General features: G+C 45.3%; 1 protein-coding gene across 3 annotated transcripts in view; it reads right to left on the bottom strand.

Annotated features, from left to right (window-relative positions):
- Window positions 1–18,142, bottom strand: part of rab27a (RAB27A, member RAS oncogene family) — a 77,263-nt gene that overhangs the window by 20,756 nt on the left and 38,365 nt on the right. For 2 of the 3 annotated variants that reach the window (XM_055661262.1, XM_055661264.1), the window contains 2 exons: window positions 14,191–14,270; window positions 3,038–3,210 (listed from right to left, as the gene is read on the bottom strand). In XM_055661262.1, the coding sequence (XP_055517237.1) occupies window positions 3,038–3,190 (153 nt within the window). In that variant the 5' untranslated portion in view covers window positions 3,191–3,210; window positions 14,191–14,270. The remainder of the gene's footprint in view (window positions 1–3,037; window positions 3,211–14,190; window positions 14,271–18,142) is intronic. The other variant, XM_055661261.1, reaches the window with a different exon arrangement.

Raw genomic sequence — 18,142 nt, 5'->3', positions numbered from 1 at the left:
AGCATTTACACAAAGTAGAAAGATGGCAATGAAAAGAAAACTCAAACCATCACACTTTCCACAAAAACCAATGGCTTCAAATCACCCTGAATATATAAAAAACAAGGATTTGTCTTTATACCAAGCAGTTATTAACTTAGACAATTTAATCACAACCACCAAATCTGTATTCCCGAATCACCAACTAGCCAAGCATGAATCAACCTTACAGAATTGAACAGTAAATGGAGCTAGTTGCAGGGATTCCACCAGAGGGAGCTCCACACCCATTCTGTACCTCAGAACTCAACCTCGCCCATCGCATGACAGCAGGGCTCAGCTAAAGAAGCAGCTTAGTTGGTGGGACAAGCTCTGCCAAATATCTTACAGCTCGCTATAAGATCTGTGGGCTCGGCCTCCTTCACAGGCCCAACAGTGGAAGCACAAACTGTGCACATCGATGAAGTTGTGCAGCCATTTACAACTTTTTTCTCCTTTAACAACAAACATCAAGCTCTTAAACACTACTAAGCACTAACCTCTTGGTTGCACGACAGACATCAGGTCTTTTTGCACTTGTATTGAACACAGGTCTCCGGGGCTGTGAGGCAGCAGCTCTACCCGCTGTGCCACTATGTTTTACATTCAAGTTTGATCTTCACTCACAGCAAAAAGGAAATGTTCGGCCCAGTAGACTATCCTCCACGATCCAAATTCAGGTTTAGGTTGAGAATGGGCAACGAGGTCCATTTGATTAATCACACGACTCGCAGCCCAGGTTCAACCCCTCCCCCACCCCTGCTGTAGTGGGATTCTCCAACTTCCCCCATCAGGTTGCGTTGCAAATGAAGGCTAGAACCTCTGCCCAACCTCTCCTGCCTTAAGGGCGAGGTCACCAAAGAAAGCAATAAAACTGTCCAAACATGAAACTCTAGGTTAACCACCTTGAAGATAAAATGTCCTATTTATTACAGAGTCGGTCCTTGCAGCACAATCACGGAATGTCAGCTCTGTGTCACCAGAGCAAAGGGAGTTACACTGGCTCTCTCTCCAGCAGTACAATGCTTTCATGGAGAGATACAGCAAACCAGAACTTGATCCCAGAGCCAAACAATATCTTACTATTGTAACCAAACGTGTGAATAGTGAATTTTGTGAAAGGAAGTGCCTCCAGTTCTCCCCGATTGTGGCCACGTGAGGAAGCAGGAGCCAACCACTGTCACCAACTACGTGCTGAGGTGTGCTGGCTCTCCTGAACCCAGGGCTATCGTTGGAAGGAACGGAGTCAGAGTCAACACCAAACCAAGACCGTGAACTGCATCATGAACTGGAAGCCTTTCCCTCCCAGGGAAGTCTCCTTTGTACACACGCTCGGGGTTTACAATGCTTCACCACGCCAACATGCAAGGCAGATATATTTTTCACCTCAGCCACCTGATTTGCTCTATTCTATCTGTGCAGGGAAATGAACACAGAGCGTTTGAAACGGCAGACAAGCGAGCAGTAAATAGACACAAAATGGCGGAGTGGTAAATAGACACAAAATGGCGGAGTGGGACAGGCAGCATCTCTGGAGAGTCAGACTGGACAGTCAGACTGGTTGGAGAACTGGGAAGGGGGAGGGATGGAGCGAGAGGGAAAGCAAGGGTGACTTGAAGTTAGAGGTCAATATTCATACCGCTGGGGTGTAAGCTGCCCAAGCGAAATATGATTTGCTGTTCCTCCAAAAACATTGGCCATGGCTTTGCCCCCATAGATTCCGCTTGACCCATTGAGTTCCACCACCAGCAGTTTGCTATTTGCTATGGTGACTGATTCATTATTGTAAAAACAAAATGATCTGCAATGTAGAATGATCACAAGACCGCCCAAACTTGTTTTTAAGCCTTCAATTACATTTTTGTAGAAATTATGTATTGGTATTTAAAGTTTAATTTGGGAATGGAATGTGTGTAAAAAGTGAAATCTCTTCCTCAAATCTATCAAGGGATAATTTTGAGAAATAAATGACCACATTCACTCAATGCCAGCGGGTTCTTCTAAACCGTTAAATATCAGCAGGAAAATATGTTAACTGTACTAATCAGTATGTTTCATCTTATTTAACTTAATTAGACTTCATTTCAAGCCTATATTTGCACTGGTCCAGCAGTTTAAAAAAAATGCAGATAAAAAGTCGGGGCCTTAATAAAAGTCTTTGGAAGGGAGCCAGTAGGTTCTGGCATTAAGGGGGCTGCAAAACACTGAACTGAAGCGAGTGAAAGCCTAGCACAGGGGTGGGGAACCTGCGGCCTTAAGACAGCATGCAGCCTTCTAGGCCATCAAGTGTGGCCTTTTGAATAAATCCAATATTTGTAGAACAAATCCTTTTATTTTTATTATATGTTTTTGTTCGTCTTTTATTATTTAAATTTTACTCTTAAAATGAGCGTATTTAAAATACCAAAAAGAAGATTCAACTAAATAATCCTCCCTGACTGACGGCCACAATTAAAACATTAGTAAGTCATGAGGGCTATTTTAACAAAATAATGTACGTATTTGAAGTATATCTGGTTGAAGTTTCTTGGATGCGGCCTTATTAGATTACAGCTAACTTGATGTGGCATTCCAACATGAAAAAGTTCCCCACCCCTGCTCGAGCAGAAATTCTTTTGATGATGTTCAGATTCAAGGTTGCTGGAAAATAATTAAAGAATGAAAGTCCAACTGAGAATATTTCTATCGCTGCGGAGATTTGGCTGTGGAGTAAACACCCCAAGGAAATGCAAAATTGCGCAAATGGAGGAGAAACAGAACCTGCTCGTATCACTGGAGAACACTTGCCTTGATAAAAATAAAATCTAGGTTGAGAGTTGGAAAACAATGACAGTCAAAGACAACATGTAACAACAAAGGGAAATAACTGAATTACTTACAAGGTACAAAATGTAATAAAAGGATGCAAAAGATAGTGTACATTTACAAGGTCAACGTTGCCTGAAGGTAATGTTTCGTGGCTGCCACAATAGAACTGCTGTCAGGAACAGAATCACATTTCCGTCTCAGGGCCACTTACCACTCGCTTTTCTCTGAAGTCGATGCCAACTGTGGTGATGAACTTGGAGTTGAATTTGGCATCGGTGTACTGATAGAGGAAGCTGGTCTTTCCCACTCCCGAGTCTCCAAGCGCTAGAAATTTGATGAGATAATCGTAGTCTCCATCAGACATGGTGAGAACGTGATGTGGGCCTGCAACACAGGAGCAAATGGCTTCACGTGGTCTGTAGGTCGCATGAGTTACCACACAAATACACCACTGTCAGGCTAGATAATGCTGTAACCCAACAATGGGCAAAACAGAGGACAACAGATTTGTATTAAAGCAGCACCTTACATGCTCCCATATTGGGAACTCGGCAGATGACGTTAACACAAGCTCCTACTAACGCGGAACGATTCCCGCCTTGCCCACTGTTGTACAGGATGTTACGCTGGGTGAACTCTCACCATGGCACTCCTAAAATGAAAATGGAGGAGGACTGGCCAAATGTTGTGCCTTCCACCACAGTGATGAATGCTGTAGTGGATGTTTGTGTTAAATCTTTATTGTGTTTTTGTGTTCTTTTTTCAATGTATCGCTGCTGGCAAATTCTTTTCACATAAAGTGCAAGTGACGAATAAAACTGATATTGATAATACAATGAATGGACCAAAGCATGATAAGTGGGGCTGGGGGGAAGAGGCACAGTGTTGGGGTGGGATGGGGTAGAGGCTGGACCATGGTTGAGATTGGGAGCACAGATGAACGGTGGGTGGTTTAGGTGGGCACGGGCTGGTATGGGGTGTTTCAGGTTATGGTGTGTGAGGAGCTGGTGTTGGGGCAAGTGGCAGTGGAGTTTGCACTGGATGGGGATGAACCAGCGTTTTAGGGAAAGGCGAGGCTGGGTTTCGATGGGCTGGGCTGACATGGTGTGTAGCAGCGTTGGGTGCGCCAGTGTTTTGCCGGGCTGGTGTGACGGGATGGGGGGGGGGGGGGGGGGGGGGGGGGGGGGGGGGGGGGGTCACCCGGCACAGAGACATGGGACTTGGCTGCATCCTGGCCAGCACGGCGAGTCCACTCATGTTGAACAGCAGCAGCTTCTCCACCCAGAGGTCCCAATGGTTCCCTCGTCACCTCCCCTTGAATGTGATGGAAGCTGCCGTCTCCCAGTCTCTGGCTTCACAGCACCCACCAGAGATTCCTCAATGGTTACAGGCTCCACTGTAATCACAGCTCGGACTCTCCACACTTCCTTGGGTCATTTCCTTGCTGTGGAGCTCCACAAGTCAGGATCTCCTCCCAGGCTCATGCATAACCAGTAGGACAGATATCCTTAGTGCTAATGTACGGCTGATTGCTGGTCGGCACGGACTCGGTGGGCCGAACGGCCTGTTACCACTCTGTATCTCTAAAGTAAAGTCTTTCTTACAGTAGTCTTCTACGAGGGTTTGAGTTGGAGATACAAGCTGGAGGAAGTACCAGGGAGGTAGAGACCAGCCTGCCATTTCCGGTCCACCAGACCATGTAGGAAACGTCAATGAGCAATGCTGATGGCATTCCTAACCACAGGCATGAGAATTCCAGTCTGCCATCGAGATCAAAGACAAGGCCCCTTGGAACTGTTGTCTGCATCATATGACCATCCCATGGGAAGCCAGAGAGACAAAGTTCAACATTCTTTAGCGGCACCAGCTCCTTGTCATAAGAACAATCGATGAAAGAGATGACCCAGAAACATAAAAGAAACTCACTTGCAGGCATTCAACCAGAAGCCGTTACCAACCGAAGGTAAAACCAGGCGAAAATAACACGTTATTTCAGATAGAAGAATTAAGCTATTTAAAAAGCGCAGCACCTTAAAATCCAAGTGAAGCAGATGAAACAAACACTGAATAGCAGCCCACACATCAAGTTCCAAAATAAAAATAAATGCAGTAAAATTCTGATACTGGCCATTGACTTTTCGTATGCATTCTGCTGGGTGATGTTTGCAGTTGTCCCTTCCAACTCCCCAAGGTCCTGCACCCTCTTTAAAACTTACCGGGTACAGAATTCAGTACAAAATTTATTATAATACTGTGGAACATCTAAAAACGAAATTAAATGTATATTGGGATGTTAATAGGAATAGCATCTAATATTTCAGTGGCGCAGCTGGCTCACAGTGCCAGAGACCCTCGGATGCTGTCTGCATGGAGATCGCATGTTCTCCCTGTGACTGCGTGCGTTTCCTCTGGGGGGTTTAAGTTTCCTCCCACATCCCAAAGACGAACGGGTTTGTAGACTGATGTGTCTCTACACAATTGCCCTTGTGTGCACAGAGTGGATGCGAAAGTGGAATAACAGAACTAGTGTGAAGGGGTGATCGATGGATAGTGTGGACTCTATGGGCTAATGGGCCCGTCTTCCATGCTGTAACTTTCAATCCATTTAAAAAAATGCCAGACTAACACCAAAATCCTGAGTATGCCAAATTAATGGATTTTTACTGTACAATTTCAACAAGCACCTTTTAGTTTAAAATAAGTTTTAAAGTTTTGTGATTATCCATAGCAGGTTTTTATACATTTATTTGCAGATACAGTGTGGAAACAGGCTCTTCGACCCCCCGAGTCTGCACCGACCAACATAACGCCCGTACACTGGTTCCATCCTACACACTAGGAACAATTTACAGAAGCCAATTAACCTACACAACTTTGGAATGTGGGAGGAAACCAGAGCACCCGGACAAAGTACACATGGTCACAGGAGAATGTACAAACCAAACTCCGCTCTGTGATCTTTGATACAAACTCCGTACAGATTGAACCCTGGTCCCTGGGGCTGCAAGGCAACAACTTTACCACTGCGCCACATTGACACACCTCGTCCTATTTTTTTTTGATGAATTCACAGCAACATGTACTCAAGTAGATTTCCTGTCACTGCTGTGGAAGTTGAGGATGCATTGAAATGATTGGGTCAGATGGTGGGTACTGTACACAGGGGTAAAGGAGCCACACTGCATCAGTTAAAATGGTTGGGCAAGAAGTGTCACATTCATTTCTCACCTCCATTGTGCAAATCTGCTAATCCTTGTGAAACAATTTCACCAGAATGACTTGGAGGTTAGAAGATTAATTTAGCTGAAGGACAGGAAGCTGAACTGCCTGGTGTCTCCTAATCACTAGGTGCAAGCTGCATGTTATTCAAAGTGGGAGAGGTTTCAGAATCAGTTTCATCACACTGACGCAATGCATCTTTTAACTGCTACAATGAAAACCTGTACTCCATGTTTTTATTTCTAAAACCTTAATATCCATTACTACTTGCATTCAGGAGAATTACCTATTATTAAACCACTCCCTATCCACCCATTTCTCCCACAACGTCATAAGATATAGGAGCAGAATTAGGACATTCAGCCCATCAAGTCAGCTCTGCCATTCAATCATGGCTGATCTATCTTTCCCTCTCAACCCCATTTTCCTGCCTTCTCCCCGTAACCTTTGGCGCCCTTATAAATCAAGAACCTATCAATCTCTGCTTTAAAAATAACCAAAGATTTGGCTAGAACAGTGAGCAGGCTGCGGTGTCGTACCACAACCCACTGCTCCACCCGGGATGTTGCACAAAATACAAGGCCAAGACTAGTTTAACAACAAAGATATCGCTCCAAGCGTTTGAGTTGATTTTATATATTTTTGTTATCTTGAAATTTGCATGCGTTCATTTTAATTTCTTTGGAAAAGTATCTGCTTTAGATATTTTGGACTGTACACAAGCCGAACAAAAACAGGAAATTAATTGGTTTTATTAACTCAGTTTTCAGGATCTGAGAGTTGTGGATAACAGCCAGCATTTGTTGCCCATCCCTAACTGTGCTGCAGTGGCGATGGTGTTGGTGCGAGTCACTTTTCTGAAGCACTGTAGTCCTATTGAACTACATGCTGCTGTGTAGGGGGAGCAAGAGTGAAAACCCAGCGGTAATGAAGGATAATGGAGATATTGTACATAGATTTCATGTGTAGGATTATGGCAGGGAGATAAATGGTGCATCTCATTCCACATGAAGATTGTTGGTAAAACGTCTTATCATCAGAGATTTCAAATAAGCACCAACTTATGTCAGGATGCCATTTCATCAACTACATCTCAGACTTATTAACAACGTCCTCCCCACTGATTCCATCTCCTGAACCAACCACGTCTTTCACACCCCATTGCAGAAATGCTGCCACATACTTAATCTTTACTTCATTCAGTTATTCCCTTATTATACTGCACTTTAATATTACTTTACACAAGTTGGATTTTGCACCACAAACTTGCCCCATGCTGCTGCTTTCATTCATCATGTATTTATCATAACTGGATGGAAAGGGAAAAAAGTTGTTCGGCACGGACTTGTAGGGCCGAGATGGCCTGTTTCCGTGCTGTAATTGTTATATGGTTATATGGTTATATTGTATATTCTGTGAGCTTCATATGAACAAGGAAGTATCGTACCCTAGTATTCATGACAAACTATTCCGATCTAATCCCGCCCTGCTTGGCTGGTGGGAGTAGGGCCTTTCCTCAAAGCTCCTTTGTGGACAGTTGAAGGCACATGATCCTCATGACGGGTGCTGTGGGGAAAAGAGCTTATCCATCTCCTTCCAGGATGTGCGTTTGATAAAGGAGGTGGGCAAGGAGATGCAGTGATCTTTCATGCAGTCCATCTCAAACTGCTGTGTAACACTGATGATAGACACAAAAAACTGGAGTAACTCAACGGGTCAAACAACATCTCTGGAGAAAAGATGGCAAAAGGGTGACGTTTCAGGTCGAGACCCTTCCTCAGACAGTAACGTCACCCACTCCTTTTCTCCAGAGATGCTGTTTGACCCGTTGAGTTACACCAGCTTTTTGTGTCTATCTTCAGTTTAAACCAGCATCTGCAGTTCCTTCCTACACATTTCATCTGCTGCGTAACACTGCTCCATGGGTGCAAGTGAGACAATCAGCCTCTGCTGAACATGGTCTGCCATGTTCCCGCGAGCAGGTGCTGCAGGCTGGCACACTCCAGGGTGCAAGACCAAGTGCTGAGCACTGCAACCCATGGCAGTCACTGCAAACAAACGTCCAACAAGCAAAGTCTGCAACCTGTGAAACATCTTGCAAACTATGCTCCATCAAGCAACACAATGCAAAAGAAAAACAGATTTTCTGCAGATATTTGTACATAAGGTTAATAAAGACCTGTCCTGTGCTCTAAATATGCAATATAAATGCAATACATTTCCCCATAAAATGTGTAACTGTGATATAATACAATAATTACATTCATAAGAAACCTCGCACTATAGAAAATCATGTAATATAAACAATTCCATCAGTGGAGAAAGGGGATTAGGGGCCGGAGAGTTTCAGGCTCGCAATAAAAAAGTTATTTTTCCTCTCCGGATTTTAAAAAATGTATTTTTTAATAGCAAGAAGTTTATTTTTGTTACCATAAGAGAAAAATTCCGAAAGCTGTACGTTCCATTGTTTAATAGAGTATTGTTACACAAGTGTCAATAGTTGGTAGAGTTGCTGCCTTACAGCGCCAGAGACCCGGGTTCGATCCTGACTAGGGGCGTTTGTAAGTATGGAGTTTATATGTTCTCCCCGTGACTTGCGGAGGTTTTCTCCAAGATATTCAGTTTCCTCCCACACAAGTTTGCAGGTTAATTGGCTTGGTATAAATGTAAATTGTCCCTAGTGTATGTGGGATTGTGTTAGTGTGTGAGGATGATGGTCGGTGTGGACTCGGTGGGCCAAAGGACCTGTTTCCGTGCTGCATCTCTAAATTAAATTGAAATGTAGACACCTCCAACGGGATCCCACAACTACGGGATCCCACAACTAGCCACATATTCCCATCTCCACCCCTTTCTGCTTTCCGCAGAGACCGGTCTCTCCACAACTCCCAGGTCAACTCGTCCCCTCCCTGCCAAACCACCCCCTCCCCAGGTACTTTCCCCTGCAACCGCATGCGATGCAACACCTGTCCCTTGACCGCCCCCCTCAACTCCTTCCAAGGACCCCAACAGTCAGGTTCACTTGCACCTCCTGCAACCTCATCTACTTTATCCGCTGTTCCAGGTTTCGACTACATCGGCGAGACCAAGCGCAGGCTCGGCGATCGTTTCAATGAGCACCTCCGCTCAGTCCGTCTTAACCTACCTGATCTCCCAGTTGCTCAGCGCTTTAACTCCCCCTCCCATTCCCAATCTGACCTTTCTGTCCTGGGCCTCCTCCATTGTCAAAGTGAGGCCCAGCACAAATTAGAGGAACAGCACCTCATATTTCGCTTGGGCAGTTTACACCCCAGCGGTGTGAACATTGACCTCTCTAACTTCAAGTAGCCCTTGCTTTCCTCTCTCTCCATCCCCTCCCCCTTCCCAGTTCTCCCACCAGTCTTAGTGTCTCCGACTACATTTTATCTACAGTGCAGAGAAGGTTCACCAGACTGATTCCTGGGATGTCAGGACTGTCTTATGAAGAAAGACTGGATAGACTTGGTTTATACTCTCTAGAATTTAGGAGATTGAGAGGGGATCTTATAGAAACTTACAAAATTCTTAAGGGGTTGGACAGGCTAGATGCAAGAAGATTGTTCCCGATGTTGGGGAAGTACAGGACAAGGGGTCACAGCTTAAGGATAAAGGGGGAAATCCTTTAAAACCGAGATGAGAAGAACTTTTTCACACAGAGAGTGGTGAATCTCTGGAACTCTCTGCCGCAGAGGGTAGTTGAGGCCAGTTCATTGGCTATATTTAAGAGGGAGTTAGATGTGGCCCTTGTGGCTAAGGGGATCAGAGGGTATGGAGAGAAGGCAGGTACGGGATACTGAGTTGAATGATCAGCCATGATCATATTGAATGGCGGTGCAGGCTCAAAGGGCCGAATGGCCTACTCCTGCACCTAATTTCTATGTTTCTATCTCTGTACTGCCCACTCCCCTGACAGCAGTTTGAAGAAGAGTCTCGAACCGAAACATCACCCATTCCTTCTCCTCAGAGATGCTGTCCCGCTGAGTTACTCCAACATTTTGTGTCTACCTTCGATTTAAACCAGCATCTGCAATTCTTTCCTAAACTAAAAGGTGATTGCTTGTTCGCCTCCCACAGATAAAAAGTAGCAGCTGTTCTCAAGAGACGGTGGTGTTTGATCACTGCAGGGAGGTTACATGGAAACACTTTTCCTCCGAGACAGCTTTTTTCCTGCTAGTCACTGAAGTTTATTGTATTAATAATTTGAGAAGATTAGTGATTTTCATGCGTTTCTCAAGTTCCCGATCAACATCGTATTTTAACCAATGCCGCCCAAGCAATATAAATAAGGTGCCCTAATCCTTCAATCACATTACGTTCATTTCATGTAATGGAAATGTGCTAGAACAGAACTACCTGCGTTTTCAAAAAGATCGTTGCTCAATGCTCCAGAAAAGGGAAAGAGAATGACTAGGTTGTGAAAGGATTTGAAAAAGTTGCACAATAACAAACTAATTCCGTGCTGTAATATCAACTGAATGAGTGTACAGACTTTGTGTGGGGCGCACTCCACAAATAACATTGTCATCCATTTCCAAAAGGACAGGACTAGATGTCAGGAAAATTGTGCTGCTATGGAAAGAGATGGGTTTTAAATAAACATCAGAATGTGTTGGAAGGATGCTACATTGTACCTGTGAAAGATTATGCATTATTCAGCTGCAGTTGGTGTTACTTTGAGGCTGCACAGAGCATCTGAAAAAAAAACAGTTGACTGCACACAGAGGTTTCTTCAAGAGGGGTTGGAATTTGCTGGCAAATGCATGCACCAGTGGAAATGGAAATCTTGGATTTTCACACATTCAAAAGCAAGGCCATATCTTTCAATTTCCTTCCTTGGTATGCCATGGAAGTAGTCAACCTTGCTGATAGGCTGACTGACAGATTGAATGAGTCTGAAGAAGGGTCTCGACCCAAAACGTTACCCATCCATTTTCACCAGAGATGCTGCCCGACCTGCTGAGTAACTCCAGCACTTTGTGTCTATGACTGATAGGCTTCTTGTCTTCACAGTTAATGCCCCAGCATTTATTCCTGAGTAAACCAGTGTCTCAGATCCTGTGCCAGGTGAACCCTGCACAGCATTCAATCCCGACTACGGGTGCTTGTTCGCACGTTCAGAACCCCCAGTCACCTGCGTGGGTTTTCTCCGAGATCTTCGGTTTCCTCCCACACTCCAAAGACGTACAGGTTTGTAGCTCGGTATAAAAGTTGTCAGCTGTAGAGGCACTTCTGGCTGCTTCAGGGACAGGGCATCTTGCCCAATCACTGCTCAAGCCCAGTCAGTAGAGGGCTCAGGCCTCAGTGTCCCTTCGAACCTGGGCTGGGCGAGTGCAAATGTACACTGTCCACACATGATTGGTTCACGATGCAAGATGCAGCTCCACTTTATTGCCACCACCCCACTTGGTGAATTATTTTTCAATAAACTCTGAGCTACAATCTGGAATGGATGGTGTGAAACTGTGGTGGAAACAAATGTTTGCAGCGGTTTGTAGAACATCTCTTGGCCCATCCTGATCACACCATCAAACCCATCCGCCACCTATTTGGCCATTGTGAACTGTCGCTGAAGTGTATGAGATTGTGCGAAGGAGATAAAAAGGGGATTAATATCGAATTTGTATGGTTGATGGCTGGCGTGATTCACTCAGTGGACCAAGGGCCTGTTTCTGTTCTGTGTCTCACCAATGCAGACAAATCTTTAACATCTAAACAGAAAGATAACACTAGCAACGATGCAGCATTGCCTCAGCACGGCACCAGAAGTTTACATTGGTCTCTGAAGTGGGGCTTATAGTGTTGACCCCTTGATTCAGGCGAGGTGGACACTGCAGCACACAGCAGCCACCACAACACTGCACTGGAGCTGGTGGCTACTCCCCAGTTACCAGATACAGAACAGCGGCAATGAAATTAACCAGCAACTCACTAATCCAGACACATTTTCATCCCATAAACATCGTCCTTTTCCATTAGAGGTCGGGTCGGGGGGAGTTCCCCCCCACCACGGGTACCATGTAATCCCGCGCTACTTGCTCCATGGTCGGATAGTCGGCGACTAAACCGTCTCCCCCACCTGGCTTGCCAGGTGAGGAGGGAGCTGTGGACCCCCAGCAGGACCAGAACCAAATCTGTTAAAGGGCGGATGAGCTACTAGTGAGCCAACGGCCATCCACACTTCAGTAGAAGTTGCGATCACTGTCGTACACAGCATTGTAAGGCACCGTGCCCGTTGATGTTTTCAATGAAGATGATATTGATGATTTTCCATTATCAAGAGTAAAGTGAAGCTCTGATAATCCATCATCTGATCACCCAGAAATGGCGATGGATGGGCAGCTGGATGTCCAGGTTATGTTTGCCATGCTCCATGTCCACACACTGGGACTCTAGTTCCTGCCCTCCATCAACGTATCTTGTCCACTGCAAAAGCTTTCATACCATGCAACGTCCGATGAAGCGCATTGATATGCCTTGAGGTACTAAGGGAAATAACATCCAAGAGTCTGGAAAATGGCTGGCCTGGTGCCAATGTCCTGCACATGCCCGATTATGGCAGTATCTAAAATCTGATTTTCAATGCAGACCAGAAGAAAATATCTATAGCGTCCCGATCCGAAATGTCGCCAGAGATTTTCTCCAGAGATGCTGCCTGACCCGCCTAATTACTCCAGCATTTTGTGTCCACCTTTACCGACCAATACTGCTCAGTTACCAGTGTAACAAGTACTCTGTTCTCAGATGGAACAGAAGGGATATTAACGGTCACCCGGGGAACCAATTATACTCTTCATGATCAATTAGGACCTCATAAACAATCTGTGGTGGAAAGGATTCTATTACATGGAACTCACAGCACAGCAACAGGAGAGAGCCAACTCTCCCCCCCTAACCCCACCCCCAGCAATCTGTCTTTCTATTCATTCCCAGCAACAACTTGCTCAGTTCTTTTCTATTCCACGTGTCAGTCCAAGTCGTGACTTTGCCTCTGATTTGAGGTGTGTGTTAGCCAGTGCTGGTGGATAGGTCCCTACAGTCCCTGCACTGGAGCTGCCCCTATGGTGCTGCCAGCACGGTCACTCCACCATTCAGATCCAGCAACATTGCAGGTCCACTGCACCAGGACAGGGTGCAGGCGGAGGCCCTTCCCTACATCTACTACCCTTGCTCCTCCAGTTAGCAAAAGTCAACGTTTGTCTTAGCCACTCGAGACTTCTTGCTACCTCCGAGTGAAAATGCCACACCCATTTTATCAACAGCACGTCTGACAGGTGGCTACTGCCCATTAGAGCAACGCACTGACTGCATACCAGAGAAACTACTCGGTGTTTCCGACACTGCAGTGTCAGCGGGCAAATGCTGCATCATTGTTTAGTCACCTGGGGCCAGTGCCCATCATCCCATTCAGTACAAACCCGAGGAACAATCAGTTGGCACTTCACATCAATGTAACTTTCCTCAACAAGGACGTTCAGCGAGATTCAGAGAATCAAAGAATACCTCAAATTTCAAATAAATCTGAACATGAAGTGAAAGCGAAATTCTACCTGGAAAGTTGCACTTAGCAGTTAAGCATAATGTAATGTGGGCACCGGATGCTTTCAAATTCCTTAAAGTTCAGTGCTTCAAAGAAATGGTTCCAAACTACTCACCCGAGACACAACAGTCACCAAAAATCAATGCTCATGAACACCATCACCAATCTTTCTCTAAGTTCAGTTACAAGGTTTCAAGTTTATCTCATTTCAGTTTCTTTAATTTCTTTAATATAATTTAATCAGAAGACCACTTTGCAGCAACCTTTGATGGGCTCGTGATTACACACAATTATCACAATTCATACCATCCACTGTAAACCTAGTATATTAACACATCCTGCATGCAAAAGAAGAAACAGGTGACTGCTGGAATCATTTCCTGCATTTAAAGAGTTAAATCCTTCACCTCCCACCATCCAACATAAGAAGCATGCAGCAATGGCAACATTTCAAAACACTAAGGATTAGGTAGTCAAAGCGTTTAAATGATCAATTTCAGCAGGGGTAAGAGGGCCTTGCGAGTGGGCAGCAGACTGCAGCAGCTGTTAGAATTAGCTGCTCGCATTCTAACATTCAAACCCATTCTTACCTGCAGCACCTCAATGGATTAGGATTGTGCTTCAGAGTAAAACTCGGTTAAGACTGTCGCAGCACATTTACCAGCTCCACCTGCAAAGCACACAGGTTTTTAGCTTACGTGTCAGTGTTTGCATTTGCTCAGGAACTTCCTGAAACGAAGGCGTGGTGGCCGTGTGTCAAATGCGAGTGGATTAAGGAGAGTACGAGGTTTTAAATTTCTCCACCCTGAATGCCACACAACCTTCCGTAACAATGCAGGCTAATGAGGGAGAATAGGGGGAGGGGGAAATCTGCCTCTAGGTGGCAAACACAGATCAGAACTCATAGATGTGGTGCCTGTTGGCTTGGGCACTGAGGATAACCCCCTGAACTCTGCATCGCAGGTCCTCCCCAGTTTACAAACACCTGACTTATCTACGGTTATCAGACTGAAGAAGGGTTTCGGCCCGAAACGTTGCCTATTTCCTTCGCTCCATAGATGCTGCTGCACCCGCTGAGTTTCTCCAGCTTTTTTGTGTAACCTTCGATTCTCCAGCATCTGCAGTTCCTTCTTAAACCCTGACTTATCTACAGTGTGTAGGAAGGAACTGCAGACGCTGGTTTAAACTGAAGATAGCCACAAAATGCTGGAGTAACTCAGACTGGATTGAAGAAGAGTTTCAACCCGAAACGTCACCCATTCCTTCTCTACAGAGATGCTGCCCGTCCCGCTGAGTTACTCCAGCGTTTTGTGTCTATCTTGACTTATCTACAGCCCGTCCATGCAAATGTTTGGGAGACCGGCCAGGCGGATTTGACAGCAGCTGTGTGGCTCTGGACACATCCTACCGCCTGGGAACTCAGTTTCCGGCTGCATTTCCGAGTTGGGGAATGGTTTGGATTATGGGCAGTTCTCGGGAATGGAACCCGACCATAATCTGGGAAGGACCGGTCAGTACAAATGGACTGACGAGAGGGTTCAGGTGAGAGGACAAGAGGGCAAAGCAGCAACTGAGGACAGGACTGATCAGACGTAACACACCACTCAAGAGGCAGCAGCAACCCAATGCATTAATTCCAGTGTTGGGACATTCTGAGCACTGACCAGTCCCTGCCAGTGAACATGGTACAACTCTGTTACAAATGCAGTCATCATCAACATTAGTCACTAGTCAGAGTGAAAGTTTCATCCCAGTACATATATTTTCACTTTTTTTTTTTGATGAGCCATTCACAGAACAAGAACACCATTTATTAGCCAAATCTTATTGCCCCTTGAACAGAGACAGCTGTTAAGCAATTTCACTCTGGTGGATCTGGGCTCAGGTTTGGGCAAAGCTGGACGGCAGCGCCCCCCCCCCCAACAAATCAATGAACCAGAGTCGTTTGTTTCAAATGGCAATGCTGCCATTTAGTGGCCACGTTATTGTCGCTGACTTTTCAATTCTTGACTTATTTAGCTATATTTAAATTCCACAGTTTCAATGGTGAGATTCAAATTCATGTCTCTAGATCTCACGTCTCTACACAACCAGCCCCGGTGACTTAACCAATCAACTTCACCAACTGCAAGCTTCATAGTTTTCTAAACAACTTATTCCCCCAGGGACTTGGGTGTTGTGTATTACCCCCAAGCGCTCAATGGACTGCCATGTCCAGTCACACTCCCTACCTGCATCACCAGCTTCCACACATCTGCATCCTCCTCACTCCCTGTGCTGGAACAATTCCCCGGACACACTATAATCCCTTGCTGGCCGGCCTGTCATCTTCCCTCAACTCCGGTGCAGGCTTCTTCAGCTCGCATGGAGAAGGCCAAACCAACTGATCTGGTTACTAGGCAGAAAGTACATGGTAACCCGAGCCCACCCCAAGACAAAATGCGTGGGAAGGAACTGCAGATACTGGTTTACACCGAACATTGACACAAAATGCTGGAGTAACTCAGCGGGTTAGGCAGCACAGATAGAATCATAGTCATACAGTGTGGAAACAGGCCCTTCGGCCCAACTTGCCCACACCGGCCAACATGTCACAGCTACACTATTCCCACCTGCCCACGTTTGGCCCATATTCCTCCAACCCTGTCCTATCCATGTACCTGTCTATAGACACAAAATGCTGGAGTAACTCAGCGGGACAGGCAGCATCTCTGGAGAGAATGGGTGACGTTTCGGGTCGAGACCCTTTTTCAGACTAATGGGTCTCAAGAAGGGTCTCAATCCGAAACGTCACCCATTCCTTCTCTCCAGAGATGCTGCCTGTCCCACTGAGTTACTCCAACATTCTGTGTCTATCGTCAGTTGAAACCAGCATCTGCGGTTCCTGATTGGGTACTGATTGAAGATGATCAGCCATGATCACATTGAATGGCGGTGCTGGCTTGAAGGGCCAAATGGCCTACTCCTGCACCTATTGTCTATTATCTACACATGTACCTGTCTAACTGTTTCTTAAACGTTGGGCTAGTCCCTGCCTCAACTGCCTCCTCTGGCAGTTGGAGTAACTCAGCAGGTCAGGTAGCATTTCTGGAGAAAAGGAATAGGTGACGTTTCGGGTCGAGACGCTTCTTCAAACATCACCTATACCATTTCTCCAGAGATACCACCTGATCCACTGAGTTACTCCAGCATTTTATGTCTACCCAACCCAAGACACCTCAGAAGGCCCAGAGAGAAGATTACTTGGTTAACTTCCTCCTTCTGTTCCCTCCCCAATGAACACCACAGATAAAAAAAATAACGGTGTGCAAAAGTTGGTTATAAAATGAGAAATACACATTCTGTTCTTCAACATATCCAAGGGCACTTGCAGCATAGTTGTATCCTATCACACAATGTTTCACAGTATTAACCTTGTCGATGGAGATTTTTGCTATATTTAGTCAGTAATAAAAAAAATTCTATCTCCTTTGAGGGTGCAAAGCATGTAGAAGTACACTGTTCACTGCACACTGCTCCTCCTGTTGAATTCAATACAGGTTGCTAAATTAAATATGGCTAATGTTTCGAGGATACAACATGCTGGAGTAACTCAGCGGGTCAGGCAGCATCACTGGAGAAAAGGAATAGGTGACGTTTCGCGTCGAGACACTTCTGTCTGACCCACCGAGTTACTCCAGCATTTTGCGTCTACTTCGGAGTAAACCAGCATCTGCAGTTCCTTCCTACACGATGCTTTGAAGAGCTACATTTGAACATTGCTTTACCATTTTGTACAAGATTAGTAGACTGGAAGATCAGCTTAAACCCGATTACTGACATTCCAAACTCATTTGTATTGACTTAGCCCAGGGGGATATATTTTAGAAAAACCCAAACTTATCAGTATTCAATCACAGCTTTCTGAAAGGCAATGTTTCGGAAAGAAAGCGAAGGTTGGTTATACAACATTTTTAGAAATGCATGGAGGCGGTGTGGATCAGATCTATTCCCGGTCCTGACGTAACTGTCAGTAGTCTGAGTCAGAATCCTGAAGAAAGGGTGCAAATTGATTCATCCGTGGGGAAAAAGGGTCACCACAAGTTGTTATCGCTACTGGATGACACAAGCTGTAGTGATGAAAAGAGAACGTAATCCCACCCAGCACTCAAATAACGTCAGGATTCAAGTTGTAAACTGAAGAAAACCTGGCTGCCACAGACTTATGGACTGAACAGCGAATGTCTGCAGCAAAAAAAACAAGCATTAAAGAAACCAGTAGCTTGATGCAGAGTTGTACGGCATCCTCAGACTTCAGCATGTACACATTCGTCCCAAATTCAGGTGACCTAATATTCATGGTTCATACAACTTGAACTCATTAACCAATTGTTTCATTCATTCGCTGCTGCATATCATTTGATTTGAGGCGAGTTAAATTTGTAAACATCCATTTTAAGGAATAGGATCAGAGCAGTGAACAACTTGGACCCTGCCTACCGTCTCAAAGCCAAGGCTGTCTTGCCAATTCCAAGTCATTTCATCAAAGTTATTAACATTTAC

Source organism: Leucoraja erinacea, chromosome 33 (genome assembly GCF_028641065.1).
Source record: "Leucoraja erinacea ecotype New England chromosome 33, Leri_hhj_1, whole genome shotgun sequence".
Classification (NCBI taxonomy): Eukaryota; Metazoa; Chordata; class Chondrichthyes; order Rajiformes; family Rajidae; genus Leucoraja; species Leucoraja erinaceus.
Note: the sequence above shows the minus strand (reverse complement) of the source record. Positions and strands in the feature narration are given on the sequence as shown.